Source organism: Bos grunniens, chromosome 1 (assembly GCF_055505025.1).
Source record: "Bos grunniens cultivar Pamir isolate PY7600 chromosome 1, Bosgru_T2T1.0, whole genome shotgun sequence".
Taxonomy (NCBI): Eukaryota; Metazoa; Chordata; class Mammalia; order Artiodactyla; family Bovidae; genus Bos; species Bos grunniens.
Window position 1 is genome coordinate 13,018,149 of NC_141165.1, and position 18,781 is coordinate 13,036,929.

Consider the following 18,781-nt stretch of genomic DNA (forward strand, 5'->3'; position numbering starts at 1 on the left):
TCAGCTGGTAAAGAATCTGCCTGCAATGCGGGAGACCTGGATTTGATCCCTGGGTTGGGAAGATCCCCTGGAGAAGGGAAAGGCTACTCACTCCAGTATTCTGGCCTGGAGAATTCCATGGACTGTATAGTCCATGGGGTTCCAAAGAGGCAGACACAATTGAGCGACTTTCACTTCACTTCACTCCTCTCTTCTCTGGACTCAGTGTTTTTCCTCTGAACTGGTTTGGAGAGACCTTTTCCTTCCTAAATCCCCTTAATTTAATGGAGAAAACATGCTCCTTGTCTTCTGCTTCATCTACCCTGTTTGTGACACCCCGCCCCTGGGAGCTTCCACAAAGCCCCCTCTGGTCACCCTCTGGGGCTGTGCAGAGGGCAGGGGCAGCCTTGGGGCGGGTGGGGCTGGGCCTGAGTGTGGTGGGAGTGCACTGGGGGCGTCCTTTCCTCTTATGGCCGCAGCCCTGCTGACTTGCTGACCCATCCCCGTAGTGCCCTGACCGCTAGCTCCATGTCAGGCTCAGGCCTCCTAGCAGAACCGCCAGGCCCCGAGGGAGACAGCTCTGGGGAGGGCTTTTCATTCTCACGGGCCTGTGTCTTATCCCAGCCATGACCTGACACATGGCAGCCAAGTTTGGAAGGGTCCAAGGGGCAGCCGTGGGCTCTGCCCCGAGCCAGTCCTTCCCTCCCACTGTGGGGCCAGGGGGTGGTGGGGTTGACACGACCCCCACTGCTAGTCACAGGTGCTCACCCGGCTCCCCACTGTCCTTTCCTACCATCTGGCCTTGGGTATATTTTGTCTGATGACCTTGAACTTCAGAACAGGAGCCCGCCTGCTCCTCTACAGCGTGTGGAGGAGGCAGTGCCCAGGCCGGGGTGAGTCCAGGTCTTGTCAGGTGCCCGCTCTCCAGCAGCACAGGTAACCTCACAGACAGCTCTGCAGGGCACGGATGTGGTCCCTGCCGCATCCAGACCCGGGTGCTTCCCACGTGGGAGCCTATCTCCTGGGCACCTGGGGCTAGGCGGGGACTTCCTTGACCTCCAGCTGACCCCCAGCAGGCCCAGCACAGCGCCTGGCAGTCGGAGGACAGGGTGGAGCTGTGGGGAGGAGAGGTCACAGCAGACCCACTGGATTGTAAGCTCTCCGTGCCTCTGTCTGCTCACTGGTTAGAGGGAAGTTGTGACACTCAGCTTGCAGGGCTCTTGTGATGATGCTGCAGTCACACCCAGGCACCCTGTAACCCACCTATAATTTCCTTGACACAGACCTGCGGCCCCTGGATATGCTGGCAGAGGCGGTCCCTCCCGATGGCTCTGCAGTCGGGGTCAGGGTGATGCAGGTCCAAGGTGCACGAGGACTCCAGCTCTCAGCCGCCGCGCCCCGTGCCCTGAGCTTCCCTGCCTCGAGGATTTTCTTCAGATGTGATCTCTTCCCGGAGGAATTTTCCATCGTTGTGACCTTGAAAGTCCCCAGCCTCCCCCCTAAGGTCAGTGACTCCTCCTGCTCTACCTGTAGAATGACCCCGTGCCTTTGCATGTTCCCAATGCCAGAGTGTGCAGGGTGTTCTTGCCTGGAGACTTACAGGGACGGCGGGGCCTGGTGGGCTGCCATCTATGGGGTCGCATAGAGTCGGACACGACTGAAGGACTTAGAGCAATGCCAGAGTGTGCAGAGGGCATGACTGGCCCATCAAGAGGTCAAGAACGGCTGGCCTTGGTAGGTATTGAGGTGCCCATTGCTGTGAGTGTGCAGGCAGAGCCCGTGTGACTGTCACCAAGGGTCCGTATAGCAACTGTAACTTTCTGGTGTCCTGAGCTGTCAAAGGCGAGAGATGATGCCACAGTTTTTAGTTTGACATCCTTTGGCAGGAAATGTGAACAGAATAACAAAACATACCCTTCTGGGGTCTGCTTACCTGAGATTTGCAGTCCCATCCACCCCAGATCCAGCTAACATCCCCACCCTCTCCTGCCAGGACAGGAGCGCTCTGGAAGGTTCCGCAGGGTCCAGGAGAGAGGCACTTGCTAGGCATGCGACCCATCCCTCACGTTCCAAGTCAGGATTCTCCATCTTCTCATAGCAGTATCCGTGCGGGCTCAGTCGTATCCAACTCTTTATGACCCCATGGACTGTAGCCCACCAGGCTCCTCTGTCTATGGGATTTTCCAGGGAAGAATACTGGAGTGGGTTGCCATTTCCTCCTCCAGGAGATCTTCCCCACCTAGGGATTGAACCCACATCTCCTGTGTCTCCTGCATTGGCAGGTGGATGCTTTACCACTGAGCCACCTGGAAAGCCCCATCCTTCCATAACCGAGACTCTCACTGTGAACTCTGTCAACTGTGAGTCCATCCTGATACTCCCTAGGGACTTCTGCTCACGTATCCTCTCTGCTTTCATTCCATGAAATCTACCTGCAAACCCATCTGCTGAGTTTTCAGCTCCAGCCATTGTGTTTTCAGTACTGTAATTTCCATTGTCTTCTGTTTTATGTAATTCCAGTTCTCAGGTAAAAGTCTTTGTCATGTCAGCTACTTTCTTGAACAAGATCCAACCCACGGGTCTCCCAGAAAATTGACTCCATCTCTTTATTTCCTGTGATTCTCAGTAACTTTTTAAAAATAGGTTTTAGTGATTCAGATATCTGAGGTGCACGTGTCTGGGGCATTGGGTGCAGTCAACCTCCAAGTGCAACCCTCACCACAGCCTGTTGTAGCTCATGCCTGTGACATGAGGGCTTCAGAAGGAAGCCCTTAGCCCATTGGCTCCCACCCTTCACCCCACACTCCCCACCCCCAGCCCTAGGCAGCAACCCATTGACTTCACATTATCTTTGGGTTTGCCTGGACATTTCATAGCATGGGAATCGTATAATATATGGTCTTTGTAACTGGCTTATGTAGTATGTATTCAAGGTTCACCCGTGCTGTAGTATGTATCAGTGCTTCATCCCTTTTTGTGGCCATGCCATAGATTACTGTGAGGATATACCACATTTTGATCGCCCCATCTGTCATTGATGGACATTTGGCTTATTGCTGTCTTCTGGGTATTACAAATAATGCTACTATAAACATTCATGTATAAGCATTTTTGTAGGGGCGTGGATTTTCATCTCTCTTGGGTATATACTTAGGAGTGGAGTTGATGGCTCTTACATCAATGGGTTAACATTTTAGAAACTGCCAGACTGTCTCACAAAGTCGCTGCACCATCTGACATCCCCACCAGCACTGGATGAAGCTTGCAGTTTCTCCACATCCTCCCCAACCCTTGTTGTTATCTGACTTCGTTATTCTAGTGACCTTTGTGGGCACGAAGCAGTATCTCACTGTGGCTTTGATTTCGTTCCCCTGATGGGTAGCGATGGTGTGTGTTTTTACATGTGCATACTGGCCACTTATGCCTTTTCTTTAGAGGAATGTCTATTCAAGTCCTCTGCCTAGTTTTTGATTGGATTATTTGCCTTTTAAATTGTTGTGTTATGAGAGTTCTTTATATAAGAACTCTAGATATAAGTTCCTTGTGCTATATAGGATTTTCAAATATTTTCTCCCATTCTATGGACTGTATTTTCACTTTCTTGATGGTCTCCTTTGAAGTACAAAACGTTTTAATTTTGAAGAAGTCATATTTACCTTTTTTTTTCTTGCTTCTACTTTTAAAGCCATGTCTTAGAATCCAATGCCAAATCTGAGGACATGAAGATTTATCCCAAAGTTTTCTCTAATAGCTTTATAGAATTAGCTTTTTTAAAAAAACTTAAAAAAAAAAAAATTTTCAGTTGTGCTGTCTTCATTGCTGACACAGAGGCACACAATTTTGTATTGATTAGTTGATGAAAATGAGACCGGAGGCTCACAGGAACCAAAATCTTTCTTTCCCCAGAAGCAAAGGTCCAGTGTTTGTGGTAACTTTCTCAAACATAATAATGAGCATTAACTGTGGTTGGCTTTACACCTGCTATTTCACTTTTTTGTTCCTTATTTCACGTCTTTTCATAATTGAGTTCCTCTTTGGGCTTCCCAGGTGGCTCAGTGGTAAAGAATCTGCCTGTCGCTGCAGGAGAGGCAGGTGCAGTCCCTTGGTCGGGAAGATCCCCTGGAGAAGGAAATGGCAACCCACTCCAGTATTCTTGTCTGGAAAATCCCATGGACAGAGGAGCCTGGTGGTCTACAGTCCATGGGGTTGCAAAAGAGTTGGATGCAACTTTGTGACTAAACAACAGCAACAAAAAATCCTCCTTTACTGTTTTTCTTTTAGTAAATATTTTCCAATATAGTGTTCTATTTCTTTAATGATTTTTCCCCTATTTTTAAAATTTTCCCTTAGTGTTTGCTCTAGGGCCTACCATATATTTATTTAAGTTATCAGAATCAACTTCTGATTTATACTGACTCAATTCCAGCGATGTATGAAAACATTGCTCCATTTTATATATAACTCTAGTCCTTCCTATATTTTCTGTGGTCTTGCTGTTAAAATATTACACCTTACATGTTAAAATCAAATGATATGTGGTTATAATTACTACTTATTATACTTTTATGATTTTTTAAGAAGCTTAGAGAAGAAAGAAAAGCAATATATATTTAAAGCTTGTTCTATGCTCGGAGAAGGCAATGGCACCCCACTCCAGTACTCTTGCCTAGAAAATCCCAGGAACCGAGGAGCCTGGAAGGCTGCAGTCCATGGGGTTGCTAAGAGTCGGGCAAGACAGAGCGACTTCACTTTCACTTTTCACTTTCATGCATTGGAGAAAGAAATGGCAACCCACTCCAGTGTTCTTGCCTGGAGAATCCCAGGGACGGGGGAGCCTGGTGGGCTGCCGTCTATGGGGTCGCACAGAGTCGGGCACGACTGAAGCGACTTAGCAGCAGCAGCAGCATGCTAACCTTTTTATTGTTTCTGGTTCTCTTCACTTCTTCCTGTGGATCTGAGTCATCATCTGCTGTTATTTCCTTTGCCCAGTATAGCTGTGCTCCCACGTACTGCCTTTCTGCTGATGTTGTCAAATATATTACATGTCTATGAAGTGTATGCCCAACAATACATTACATACATATTGTTTTATACAATGCTTTATACATATATTATTTTAAATTGTGTTAAATCAATTAAGAGAAGGAATTAAAAAAGTGAATTTGTATTTTTTTTGTAATTACATAGTTACCTTTACTGCTGTTCTTTGTTTTTTCCTGTGGATTAGAATTTCTGTCTGGTTACTGGCTTTTTAGTATTTTATAAGATGAATCAACTAATAACAAATTCTATTTTTATCTGGGAATATATTTTTCCTCCATGTATTAAAAATGCCTTGTTGTATATAGGATTATTGATTGACAGCTTATCAGTTCAGTTCAGTTGCTCAGTCGTGTCCGACTCTTTGCGACCCCATGAATCGCAGCACGCCAGGCCTCCCTGTCCATCACCAATTCCCGGAGTTCACTCAAACTCATGTCCATAAAGTCAGTGATGCCATCCAGCCATCTCATCCTCTGTCGTCCCCTTCTCCTCCTGCCCCCAATCCCTCCCAGCATCAGAGTCTTTTCCAATGAGTCAACTCTTCACATGAGGTGGCCAAAGTATCGGAGTTTCAGCTTCAGCATCAGTCCTTCCAATGAACACCCAGGACTTATCTCCTTTAGAATGGACTGGTTGGATCTCCTGCAGTCCAAGGGACTCTGAAGAGTCTTCTCCAACACCACAGTTGAAAAGCATCAATTTTTCGGCGCTCAGCCTTCTTCATAGTCCAACTCTCACATCCATACATGACCACTGGAAAAACCATAGCCTTGACTAGACTAACCTTTGTTGACAAAGTAATGTTTCTGCTTTTGAATATGCTATCTAGGTTGGTCATAACTTTCCTTCCAAGGAGTAAGCGTCTTTTTATTTTATGGCTGCAGTTACCATCTGCAGTGATTTTGGAGCCCCCAAAAATAAAGTCTGACACTGTTTCCACTGTTTCCCCATCTACTTCCCATGAAGTGATGGGACCAGATGCCATGATCTTTGTTTTCTGAATGTTGAGATTTAAGCCAACTTTTTCACTCTCCTCTTTCACTTTCATCAAGGGGCTCTTTAGGTCCTCTTCACTTTCTGCCATAAGGGTGGTGTCATCTGCATATCTGAGGTTATTGATATTTCTCCCAGCAATCTTGATTCCAGCTTGTGCTTCTTCCAGCCCAGCGTTTCTCATGATGTACTCTGCGTATAAGTTAAATAAGCAGGGTGACAATATACAGGCTTGCCGTACTCCTTTTCCTATTTCGAACCAGTCTGTTGTTCCATGTCCAGTTCTAGCTGTTGCTTCCTGACCTGCATACAGGTTTCTCAAGAGGCAGGTCAGGTGGTCTGGTATTCCCATCTCTTTCAGAGTTTTCCAGTTTATTGTGATCCACACAGTCAAAGGCTTTGGCATACTCAATAAACAGAAATAGATGCTTTTCTGAAACTCTCTTGCTTTTTTTATGATCCAGCGGATGTTAGCAATTTGATCTCTGGTTCCTCTGCCTTTTCTAAAACCAGCTTGAACATCTGGAAGTTCACGGTTCACATATTGTTGAAGCCGGGCTTGGAGAATTTTGAGCATTACTTTACTAGCGTGTGAGATGAGTGCAATTGTGCGGTAGTTTGAGCATTCTTTGGCATTGCCTTTCTTAGGGATTGGAATGAAAACTAACAGTTTATACTTTGAGAATACCTGGTCCCATTGATTCTCGTCTCAGTTGTTTCCGATGGAAAGTCAGCTGTAAGTCTTACTGGGATTCCCTTGTGAGAGACTCAGCATTTTTCTCCTTCTGCTTTTGAGATTTTCTCTAAGCTTTTGACTTTCAATGTATTTACTAGGATGTGTCTGTTTGTGACTCTTACTTGTGTATCTTATTTGGAATTTCTTCAACCTCCTGGATGTGTAGATTAAAGTTGTTCAATACATTTATACAGTTTTAACATATTATTTCTTTAAGGTAATATTTCTCCATTGTTATCTGACTGCCATGCAGTCCTCCAGTAGAGTCCTCAGTCCCACCCATCAGAGGTCAGTGAAGGCTGGAACTCGAAAGCCCACTTGTCCCTGACAAGTCCTCTATGGAATCTGGGGGCTACCTGCAGACAAGGGCATCACCAAGGTCCTGCCCTTGCCCCTTCAGAGACTTGGAAGAATACAATGGCTGAAAAATGAGGACACACAGGGTCATGGCCAGATGCCATTGTGCTCGCTAGGCCACAGCTGTGAACGGAGTACTGGAGACACAGTGTCCAGGTGTCCATGCACAAGGCTCACAGACAACCAGGCCCTCCTACTGACGTTCACTGTGACAGACTCCAGGACCTCAACCTGGTGAATGCCTACCGGTGGAAGGGGTCCTTGAGGGAGGAGATGTTGTTCTAATCAGCACCCAGGGCTGCAGGAGCCCCTGACATTGTCTGGACTGTGAGGAGAGGAGGAAGGTGTGAACATTAAGACTCTTTTGTGCAGCTTCTATAAAGGCTCACGTGCAATGCAGCAAAAGGCAATTGCTCCAGTGGTCATTCTCTCTGGGCTAGCCTGCGTCTGCATCCGAGCCCTTCTCTGTGAGCCAGTCTCTGCCCCAGGAGGACACAGCCCCTCACATCTGACCCAGGGTTCACTCCTAGTAGACACAGGTCCCCTCACCTTCCATGATAACCAGCAGTATCAGCTCACAAAGTACAGCCTGCTCTGTCAGCTCACACCCTGCAGCCATGCCAGTGGGGCATGGCCAGACCTGTCCACTCCTGAACACACCTCCCTTCTCTCAAAGCCCTGATTCTGGGGTTGGCTGTCGTCCCTTCCTTGGGACTAGAAGTTTTGTTTAATGCCAGTGGGGCGTGGCCAGACCTGTCCACTCCTGAACATACCTCCCTCCTCTCAAAGCCCTGATTCTGGGATTGGCTCTCGTCCCTTCCTTGGGACTAGAAGTTTTGTTTACAAGAGCAGCTGTTGTCCCCACTGGCACAGAGGGCCTTTGTTATCAGAAAGTTACCTGACTGCTACTGTCCTTGCAAAGGCATCAAAAGCTTTGCTATTATCTTGCCTCTGGAGACAAACATGGGCAGGATATCCCTGCCTCCACTCAGGAGCCTCACCAGCCAAAAGTATTTACAGACAGTGACCAGTGCTGCCAAACAGAGCATGATACTAAACAAAAACAAGGAAGGAAAGACTTCATCAAGCTGTTGCCAGAACAACACACAGCACAGAGAGGAGGTATAAAGCTGGGCAGCTCTGGGAACTCGCACACATACTCACTCACACTCACATCCTGACCCTCCTCCAGACCCACAAGCCCACAATGGCTTTCTCCACCCTGTCTGACTGTTCCAGTGACTTGACCTACAACAGCCGGGTCTGCCTGCCTGGGTCATATGACTCCTGCCCTGGGTCCTCCTGGCAGGTGGACGACTGTCCAGAGAGCTGCTGTGAGCCCCCCTGCTGTGCCCCCAGCTGCTGTGCTCCAGCCCCCCGCCTGACCCTCCTCTGTGCCCCAGTGAGCTGCGAGTCCAGCCCCTGCTGCCAGCCAGCCTGCAGCAGCTCCTGCCCAGCCTTGTGCTGCCAGCAGTCTAGCTGCCAGTCCGCCTGTTGCACCTCCTCCCCCTGCCAGCAGGCCTGCTGTGAGCCCGTTTGCTACAGGCCTGTCAGCTGTACACCTGTCTGCTGCACACCTGTCTGCTGCAGGCCCGTGTGCTGTGAGTCCTCCCCTTGCTCAGCCTCCTTGTGCTGCCAGCCCAACCCCTGCTCCTTGGTCAGTTGCAGACCTTCTTCCTCCCTGTCCCTCCTCTGTCGTCCTGTGTGCCGCCCCGCCTGCTGTGTGCCCACCTCCTCCTGCCAGCCCAGCTGCTGCCGCCCAGCCTCCTGTGTGTCCCTGCTCTGCCGGCCCGCGTGCTCCCGCCCTGCTTGCTGCATCCCAACCTCAGCCCCAGAGCCGTGTTGCTGACCTGGCACATTGCCAACTCCTTCCAGGGCCAACGCTGGCTTTCACGTGAAATTTCTGTGGCCTAGAGCCAAGTCTGGGGTCTCCTTCTGCCCCAGAATTTCCTGTGAGCAGCCTGGGCTGGCTCCTGGTTCCCTCCAGGCCCTGAGTGTCAGCCAGCATCCTGTTTTCCATCCTTGTTGGTCATAGATTTTGTCCTGACCTAGGTGAGGGGTCTGCCCATTAACAAATAAAGTCATTGTCATGCCCTCTCTGTGCCTTGAGTGCATATCTCTTCAAACTCTGGGAAAGACCTTTGTTGTAGAGAGTGGTCCAGGCTGGTTTAGAAACCTGGCCTTGAGTTGTATCCAGGACTGTAACATCATCAGGCATGGCTAACTACGCCCTGCTACTCTCTGCCAGGGTGTCCTGAGGCCATAGTTTGACTGCAGCCTCCAGTCCAGAGTATCCTGCTCACCTGTAGACCCCTGCATGAAGTGAGTGATGGGTGGCAGTGGGGCATATGTTCAGGCCCCAAGCTTGCACACTGGGAACATGGGGCTTCCCTAGGGACAAAGGAGACGTTGTTTAGTAAACATCTGCCTTGAATATGTAAAGCTTACTCCAGAAACAGCTTCAGACAGGCTGGTGCCAGCCGTCCCCATGTGCCCTGGACAGGAGTGTGAGTGCTTCCCTCTGTGTGCGAAGGTCTGGATGGTGAGAGCCACATGCAGTGATGTTGGGAGCCTGTGTGAGTCAAGGTTCTCCAGAGAAAGAACCAATAAGACATGTGCACATAAACAGAGATTGATGTTGAGGAGCTAGCTCACACAGTTTGGAGGCGGGCAAGACCCAAATCTGCAGGGTGAGCTTCCAGGGAAGAATTGGTGTTGCAGCTACAGATGACCAGCTGGTAGAATCTCTTCTCCTTGGGGGGGCCTCAGTCTGTTCTCAAGGTCTTCAACTCTTGGGTGTAGCCCACAACATTTTGTAGGGCAATCTGTTTTACTCCGAGTCCACTGATTTCAGTATTGATCTCACATAAGAAGCAACTGTGTCATGACATCCAGACATGTTTACCCAAATAACTGGGCAACGTGGCCTGGTCAGTTGACACTTGAAACTATCCATCACAGGGACCGACAGCCAAAGGCGATGGGCTATTTGGAAATGGCAGGTGCTCACTGGGTGATGCCCTCAGGAATTCAAGTATTAAGGCAGCTATCCCTTTTGGGAAATATGGGGAGGATGGACATACCTGGCCCTTTGGGACAGAGCTGAGTAGGCAGACATCTGTAGGGAAGTGTGAAGGGCCTTGGCTGGGGGCCTAAAATGTAATTGTGCCTATTATAATATGCATGCATGTGTGCTGAGTTGCCTCAAGTGTGTCTGAGTTCTGTGACCTAATTGGCTGTAAGCTGCCCGACTCTTCTGTCCATGAGCTTCTCCAGGCAAGAGTCAGGAGTGGGCCTCTGTGCCCTCCTCCAGGGCTTCTCCTGACCCAGGGGTCAAATCTGTGCCTGCTGCAGTTCTTGCTGGCAGGTAATTCCTTCACTGCTGAGCCGCAGGGGAAGCCCAGCTGTTATAATAGCCACATTCAAAGTGAAAAAAGACAGGTAGAGTGTATTTAATTACATTTTATTAAACCCAATATATGCAAAATGTTTAAAGACATGGGAATACCAGACCACACTACCTGTCTCCTGAGAAACCTGAATGTGGGTCAAGAAGCAACGATTAGAACTGGATATATAACAGTGGACTGGTTCCAAATTGGAAAGGAGTATCAAGGCTGTATATTGTCACCCTGCTTATTTAGCTTATATGCAGAGTACATCATGCAAAATGCCAGGCGGGATGAAGTACAAGCTGGAATCAAGATGACTAGGAGAAATATCAACAAGCTCAGTGATGCAGATGATACCACCCTTATGGCAGAAAGTGAAGAGAAACTAAAGAGCCTCTTGATGAAGGAAAGAGGAGAGTGAAAAATCTGACATGAAACTCAGCATTCAAAAAACTAAGATCATGGCATCTGGTCCCATCATTTCATGGGAAATAGATGGGGAAACAATGGGAACAGTGTCAGACTTTATTTTTTGGGCCTCCAAAAAAACTACAGATGGCTGTGATTTCATGACTGCCGCCATGAAATTAAAAGATGCTTGCTCCTTAGAAGAAAGGCTATGACCAACCTAGACAGCATATTAAGAAGCAGAGACATTACTTTGCCAACAGAGGTTTGTCTCGTCAAAGCTGTCGTTTTTCCAGTAGTCATGTACGTATGTGAGAGTTGGACTATAAAGAAGGCTGAGCACCAAAGAATTGGTGCTTTTGATCTATGGTGTTGGAGAAGACTCTTGAGAGTCCCTTGGACAGCAAGGACATCAAGCCTGAACATTCATTGGAAGGACTGATGCTAAAGCTGAAGCTCCAATACTGTGGCCACCTGATGCGAAGAGCTGACTCATTAGACAAGACTCTAATGTTGGGAAAGACTGATGGCAAAAAGAGAAGCGGGTGGCAGAGGGTGAGATGCTTAGATAGCATCATAGACTCACTGGGTATGAATTTGAACAAACTCTGGGAGATAGTGGAGGACAGAGGAACCTGGCATGCTGCAGTCCATAGGGTCACAAAGAATTGGACTTCACTTAGTGACTGATCAGCAACAACAATCCAAAAGCTTAGCATTTCAATACATCTGATATTAATGAAGTATCAGAACCTCACCAGGGTCACTGCCTGGGAAGGATCAGACTGTGTGTACCAACAGAACCCATCTCTCTGGCCATTTAGAATTTTCTTCCTTTTCTTCTCACCTCAGTTCAGTTCAGTCACTCAGTCGTATCCAACTTTTTGCTGCCCCATGAATCACAGCACGCCAGGCCTCCCTGTCCATCACCAACTCTCGGAGTTCACTCAAACTCATGTCCATTGAGTCGGTGATGCCATCCAGCCCTCTCATTCTCTGTTGTCCCCTTCTCCTCCTGCCCCCAATCCCTCCAGGCATCAGGGTCTTTTCCAATGAGTCAACTCCTCACATGAGGTGGTCAAAGTATTGGAGTTTCAGCTTCAGCATCAGTCCTGCCAATGGACACCCAGGACTGATCTCCTTTAGGATGGACTGGTTGGATCTCCTTGCAGTCCAAGGGACTCTCAAGGGTCTTCTCCAACACCACAGATCAAAAGCATCAATTCTTTGGCGCTCAGCTTTCTTCACAGCAGTGGCATCCCACTCCAGTACTCTTGCCTGGAAAATCCCATGGATGGAGGAGCCTAGTAGGCTGCAGTCCATGGGGTCGCTAAGAATCAGACACGACTGAGCGACTTCACTTTCACTTTTCACTTTCATGCGTTGGAGAAGGAAATGGCAACCCACTCCAGTGTTCTTGCCTGGAGAATCTCAGGGACGGGGGAGCCTGGTGGGCTGCCGTCTATGGGGTCGCACAGAGTCGGACACGACTGAAGTGACTTAGCAGCAGCAGTAACTTCTCCCCTGGAAGGAAATGGCAACCCACTCCAGTATCCTTACCTGGAGAATCCCATGGACAGAGGAGCCTGATAGGCTATAGTCCATGGGGTTGCAAAGAGTCGGACACAACTGAGTGACTTTTTACTTTACTTTACTTTTCTTCACAGTCCAACTGTCACATCCATAGATGACCACTGGAAAAACCATAGCCTTGACTAGACAGACCTTTGTTGGCAAAGTAATATCTCTGCTTTTCAATATACTATCTAGGTTGGTCATAACTTTCCTTCCAAGGAGTAAGCGTCTTTTATTCTTCTCACTTACACCTGCCCAATTCCCCATGTTCTCCTGTATGTTTCATCCTTGGCCATTTGTCTTCTTTCTTCCTGGTTTATGGTCTTAAGATTTTTTTCATCTGGACCATTTTTAAAGTCTTTATTGAATTTGTTGCCACATTGCTTCTTTTCTGTGTTTCGGTTTTTCTGGCTGAGGGGCGTGTGGGATCTTGGCCTCCTGACCAGGGACTGAACTCACACCCCATGCAGTGGAAGGCAGATCCTAAACCACTGGACCTCCAGGGGAGTCCCATCATTTGTCTTGTTTCTTTAAGTGTTTCTCCAAGAGGGAATCATGAATAGAGTGTTTTCCAAGCTCTTGCTTATGTGAAAATACACTGCTGTTCTCTTTACTTGAGAAAGATATAAGGGGCTTCCCAAGTGGCACTACTAGTAAAGACTTGGCCTGCCAATGTAGGAGAAAGATGTAATAATTTGAAAAAAGGAAAAATGAGCTTTAGTCCCCAGTGTTCCCCCAGAAGCTCTGTGTCTTTCACTGTTTGGTCGGAGAGGTCCGGGGTCTGCCTGGTAATAGTTCATTTCCAGACCAGACTGTCGGCCGTTTCTTCCTACCTGGAGATGGAGCTGTCCTTCATTCAGTTCATTTAAAAACTGCCAATTTGGAAAACTCAGCAGTGGCCACAGGACTGGAAAATGTTAGTTTTCATTCCAATCCCTAAGAAAGGCAATGCCAAAGAATACTCAAACTACCACACAACTGCACTCATCTCACACGCTAGCAAAATAATGCTCAAAATTCTCCAAGCCAGGCTTCAACAGTACATGAACTGTGAACTACCAGAGTTCACGCTGGTTTTAGAAATGGCAGAGGAGCCAGAGATCAAATTGCCAACATCTGATGGATCATCAAAAAAGCAAGAGAGTTCCAGAGAAGCATCTATTTCTACTTTACTGACTATGCCAAAGCCTTTGACTGTGTGGATCACAATAAACTGTGGAAAATTCTGAAAGAGATGGGAATACCACACCACCTGACCTGTCTCTTGAGAAACCTGTGTACAGGTCAGGAAGCAACAGTTAGGACTAGACATGGAACAACAGACTGGTTCCAAATAGGGAAAAAAAATGCATCAAGGCTCTATATTGTTACCATGCTTATTTAACTTACATGCAGAGTACATCATGAGAAATACTGGGCTGGCTAAGCACAAGCTGGAATCAAGATTGCTGGGAGAAATATCAATAACCTCAGATATGCAGATGACATCACCCGTATGGCAGAAAGTGAAGAAGAACTAAGGAGCCTCTTGATGAAAGATAAAGAGGAGAGTGAAAAGGTTGGCTTAAGCTCAACATTCAGAAAACAAAGATCATAGCATCTGGTCCCATCACTTCATGGCAAATAGATGGAGAAACAGTGGAAACAGTGGCAGACTTGATTTTTTAGGGAGCTCCAAAATCACTGCAGATGGTGACTGCAGCCATTAAATAAAAAGACGCTTATTCCTTACAAGAAAAGTTATGACCAACCTAGAAAGCATATTGAAAAGCAGAGACGTTACTTTGCCAACACAGGTCTGTCTGGTCTATGGTTTTTCCAGTAGTTGTGTGTGGTTGTGAGAGTTGGACCATAAAGAAAGCTGAGCGCTGAAGAATTGATGTTTTTGAACTGTGGTGTTGGAGAAGATTCTTGAGAGTCCCTTGGACTGCAAGAGATCTAACCAGTCCATCTTAAAGGAAATAAGTCCTGAATGTTCATTGGAAGGACTGATGCTGAAGCTGAAACTCCAATCCTTTGGCCACCTGATGCGAAGAGCTGACTCATTTGAAAAGACCCTGATGGGGGAAAGATTGAAGGAAGGAGGAGAAGGGGATGACAGAGGATGAGGTGGTTTGATGGTATCACTGACTCAATGGACGTGAGTTTGAGTAAACTCCAGGAGTTGGTGATGGACGGGGAGGCCTGACGTGCTGCAGTCCATGGGTCACAGTCAGACATGACTGAGTGACTGAACTGAACTGACTGAATGTATGTTTACGGTGGGCTCTAAAAATCCAGTGCTCTTGAATTCATGAGGCTCTTCCAGTCCAAACACATACAGCTTGGTGCGCTCAGCTCAGAGTGGTTCGTGTTCAGTCCTGTCTACTGTTCTGTCCTAGCTCTTCCTTCTTCCTTGTTAGCAACTGAGCGATCACGTTTGGTGTCAGCGAAACACATGGTCTGTTTATTACATTTTCTCTCATCATATTTGGGGATTTATGCTTTACATCTTTTGGGCTTCCCTTGTGGCTGGCTGGTAAAGAATCTGCCTGCAATGTGGGAGACCTGGGTTTGATCCCTGGGTTGAGAAGATCCCCTGGAGAAGGGAAAGGCTACCTATTCCAGTGTTCTGGCCTGGAGAATTCCTTGGACTGTATAATCTATGGGGTCACAAAAAGTCAGACATGACTGAGCAAATTTCACTACACTCTGTTGGAATAAGTAGCACCTTACTCTAGTATTCCTGCCTGGAGAATCCCATGGACAGAGGAACCTGGCAGGCAACAGTCCATGGGGTCACAAAGAGTCAGACACGACTGAGCCCCTGAGCAAGCCTGCATACTTTACCTCTGTGGAGTGGAGGAAGTAGCAGTGTTTGTGCCAAACCACAGAGTTGATTTTCTGTGGTGTTAATTTTGCTGCTTCCCGCCTCTGTTGTAAATTTTCAGCTCAGCTGCCTGGTGCTAAGCTTCCCTGGACACGTGCTTCTTTCTGCAAGTAGCACTGAAGTTGGCCTGGGGGAGGCCTGGCTAAGAGCCTCGATCCTATACACAGACGGCTGGCTTCCAGTCCCAGTCCTGAGACTTTGGGCTGTGTGACCTGGACATGGTTGCTTAACTTCTCTGTGCCTGGGCTTCCTCACCTACTTACAGAAACTTCCTTGCTGAGTGGATGTGAAATCAAGTGACTTGGCAGGTGTAGAGCATTCAGCTCACCACCTGGCCTAGAACAGGTGCTCAGACAGTGTCATCTGACCCCACAGCCATGGTCAGGGCCACCTTGATGACCACTGCCTAGATGTCACTGTCTTCCCCAGAGTCAGCCCTTGCTGACTTGCTGTTCCAGGCTCCCTGGGACCACATCTTCTTGTATCCACAAGGAAAACCAACTCTTGCCTGAGCTTTACTTCTGGGTGTTGCCTCGGGTCCTCGAGTCTCCACTGCTCACACGCGGTTCTCCAGGAGGAGGCCCTCCCTCTCTCTGGGTCTTTCAGGACATTCCCCTTGAGGAAGGCAGGCCAGGGGGGCAGATTGCTCAGATGAGAAGTGTGTGGTGCACAGGGTGTGCTGTGAGCAGTTGGGTCTGGGTGAAATGTTGATGCACGCGGCCCCTGACTCAGACACCTGTGAGCGCTGCTCCCTGAAATCTCCTAACAGACTCCACGTATGACCACACTCCGTTAACGCTCGTCTCAGGCACACTGGCTGGGCTGCAGGGGACTGGATGTCCCTGTCACCATGCTTCCTGCTGGCAGAGCAGCTGCTGGGGGTGAGTGCCAGGATCTCGCAGCCCCTGCTGAACACGACTCTCACCTGGTTGCACGGTCACATCCCCTGGACCACTTGCATTTTACAGACGTGCACATGTCACATTACACCTAAGTTTAAAAATGCGTAAAACTCAAAATATTATTAAAAGTACTGCACCTCAAACAGAGGAGAGCTGCGACATCTAAATTCACCAATTTAGAAATATGATCACCTCTAAACCTCACTCAGCATTGTTCCTGTTGTTCAGTCGCTCAGTCGTGTCCCACTCTTCGTGGCCCCATGGACTATACAGCACAGCAGGCTTCCCTGTCGTTCACCATCTCCCAGAGCTTGCACAAACTCATGTCCATTAAGTCAATGATACTATGTAACCAACTCGTCCTCTGTTGTCCCCTTCTCTTCCTGCTTTAATCTTGCCCAGCATCAGGGTCTTTTCTAATGAGTCAGCTCTTTGAAACAGTGGCCAAAGGATTGGAGCTTCAGCTTCATCATCAGTCCTTCCAATGAATATTCAGGGTTCATTTCATGTAGGATCTTACCTAGATATTTTCTATATCTTTTCTGGAGCCAAAGGAGAAATGGAAAAACATCCTGCAACATGGGATATTTACGCTCACAGGTTTAATGAGTGAAAACTATTGTGGAAACTATGCCAGCACTAATGAGGGCCTCCTTCAGCCAGCTGTCAACCTCAACAAGGAAGGGAGGGCCTGGGAGTCTCCTGTGGGGACAACACAAGCCAACGGCCAGGTATAAAAGCCCTGCATCCCCAAGCACCTCACATACACAGCTCATACACTCACACACACACAAACCCTCCTCCAGCCCCACCACCTCCACCATGGCAGCCTCCACCATGTCCGTCTGCTCCAGCGAGATGAGCTATGACTGTCCAGAGAGCTGCTGCGAGCCCCCCTGCTGTGCCCCCAGCTGCTGCGCCCCGGCCCACCGCCTGACCCTCCTCTGTGCCCCAGTGAGCTGCGAGTCCAGCCCTTGCTGCCAGCCAGCCTGCAGCAGCTCCTGCCCAGCCTCGTGCTGCCAGCAATCTAGTTGCCAGTCCTCCTGCTGCACCACCTCCCCCTGCCAGCAGGCCTGCTGTGAGCCCGTCTGCTGCAGGCCTGTCTGCTGCAGGCCCGTCTGCTGCACACCTGTCTGCTGCAAGCCCGTCTGCTGTACACCTGTCTGCTGCAGACCCGTCTGCTGCAGGCCCGTCTGCTGCACACCTGTCTGCTGCAGGCCGGTCTGCTGTGAGGCCTCCCCCTGTTCTACCTCCTCATGTTGCCAGCAGTCTAGCTGCCAGCCCTCCTGCTGCACCTCCTCTCCCTGCCAGCAGGCCTCCTGCGTGCCTGTCTGCTGCACGCCTGTCTGCTGCAAGCCCGTGTGCTGTGAGGCCTCCCCCTGCTCAGCCCCCTCGTCCTGCTGCAAACCCTCCACCTCTGTGTCCCTCCTCTGCCGCCCCGTGTGCCGCCCCGCCTGCTGTGTGCCCAAGTCCTCCTGCCAGCCTAGCTGCTGCCGCCCGGCCTCCTTTGTGTCCCTCCTCTGCAGGCCTGCGTGCTCCCGCCCAGCCTGCTACATCCCAACCTCGGCCCTGGAGCCCTGCTGCTGACCTGGCATGTCACCACAGAGCCAGCCGAGCTCAGGCTTCACCTGTGACTTGGTCCTCTGTCCTGACCTGGGCTGGGTGGTTTCCCTCACTCAGGACAGGGTCCCCGATGTGTCCACTGTCCTGACTGACTGACCTCTCACTCCTGCCCCAGGAACCCCGACTTCACGGCTCCCTGGGGCTTCTGCCTCCCAGGAGTCGCCTCTAGCTGTCTCTGGGTCACCTGCCCCCCTACCCCATCCAGATCCCCTAGCTGGGTCACTTGGCCTCAACTTCCAACCAGTCAGTGCCCCATCAGGCACCTGGATAAATAAACTCACGTCATCACCTGATTGCTCCCTTCATGTGATCTCTGGTGGGGTGGATGCAGGGGTGGAAGGAAGCACACGATTGTGACCTGACACTAGTCTCCTCCAGCCAAGAGCATTTCTGTCGGGAAGTGAGCGTGTTAGTCACTCAGTCATGTCCGACTCTCTGAGACCCCATAGACTGTAGCCCACCAGGTTCCTCTGTCCATGGAATTCTCCAGGCAAGAATACTTGAGTGGGTTGCTATTCCCTTCTCCAGGGGATCTTCCTGACTCAGGGTTCGAACCTGGATCTCCTACATTGCAGGCAGGTTCTTCACCGTCTGAGTCACCGGGGAAGCCCCGGCAGTAAGTGACTGAGACACCAAAGGGCATTGGCCTGACCCCTCTGGACAGGGTCGCCATGTGGGGCTCCTGCTTCTCCAGGAAGTCAGTGCCTGCTCAGGCCCTGTCCCGTGGCTGGTCCCCTGCAGACCTGTCATGGTCTAGGGGTTTCTCAGGCTCCCTGGACTGTTCCTGCCCACTTGAAACATATGGAACTGGCCCCTTGAGTCCGCTCCATGCAGGTGACCTAAGGACCCCTGTGACACAACCTGTATGTGGTTGGGGTCACCCCTTTGGTCAGCCAGGGGGTCT

General features: G+C 49.4%; 3 protein-coding genes across 3 annotated transcripts in view; all 3 read left to right on the forward strand.

The window, feature by feature from the left end:
* Positions 1 to 18,781, forward strand: part of TSPEAR (thrombospondin type laminin G domain and EAR repeats) — a 185,653-nt gene that overhangs the window by 82,101 nt on the left and 84,771 nt on the right. The window contains exon 2 of the mRNA XM_086327842.1: positions 1,263 to 1,483. Within this exon, the coding sequence (XP_086183968.1) occupies positions 1,263 to 1,483 (221 nt within the window). The remainder of the gene's footprint in view (positions 1 to 1,262; positions 1,484 to 18,781) is intronic.
* On the forward strand, positions 1,263 to 18,170 carry LOC147378987 (uncharacterized). Its single transcript, XM_086327974.1, has 2 exons — positions 1,263 to 1,483; positions 16,855 to 18,170. The coding sequence occupies exon 2, from the start codon at positions 16,885 to 16,887 to the stop codon at positions 17,839 to 17,841; it is 957 nt and encodes a 318-aa protein (XP_086184100.1). The 5' UTR covers positions 1,263 to 1,483; positions 16,855 to 16,884; the 3' UTR covers positions 17,842 to 18,170.
* Positions 8,316 to 9,205, forward strand: LOC147378988 (uncharacterized). Its single transcript, XM_086331125.1, has 2 exons — positions 8,316 to 8,369; positions 8,418 to 9,205. The coding sequence occupies exons 1-2, from the start codon at positions 8,316 to 8,318 to the stop codon at positions 8,955 to 8,957; spliced, it is 594 nt and encodes a 197-aa protein (XP_086187251.1). The 3' UTR covers positions 8,958 to 9,205.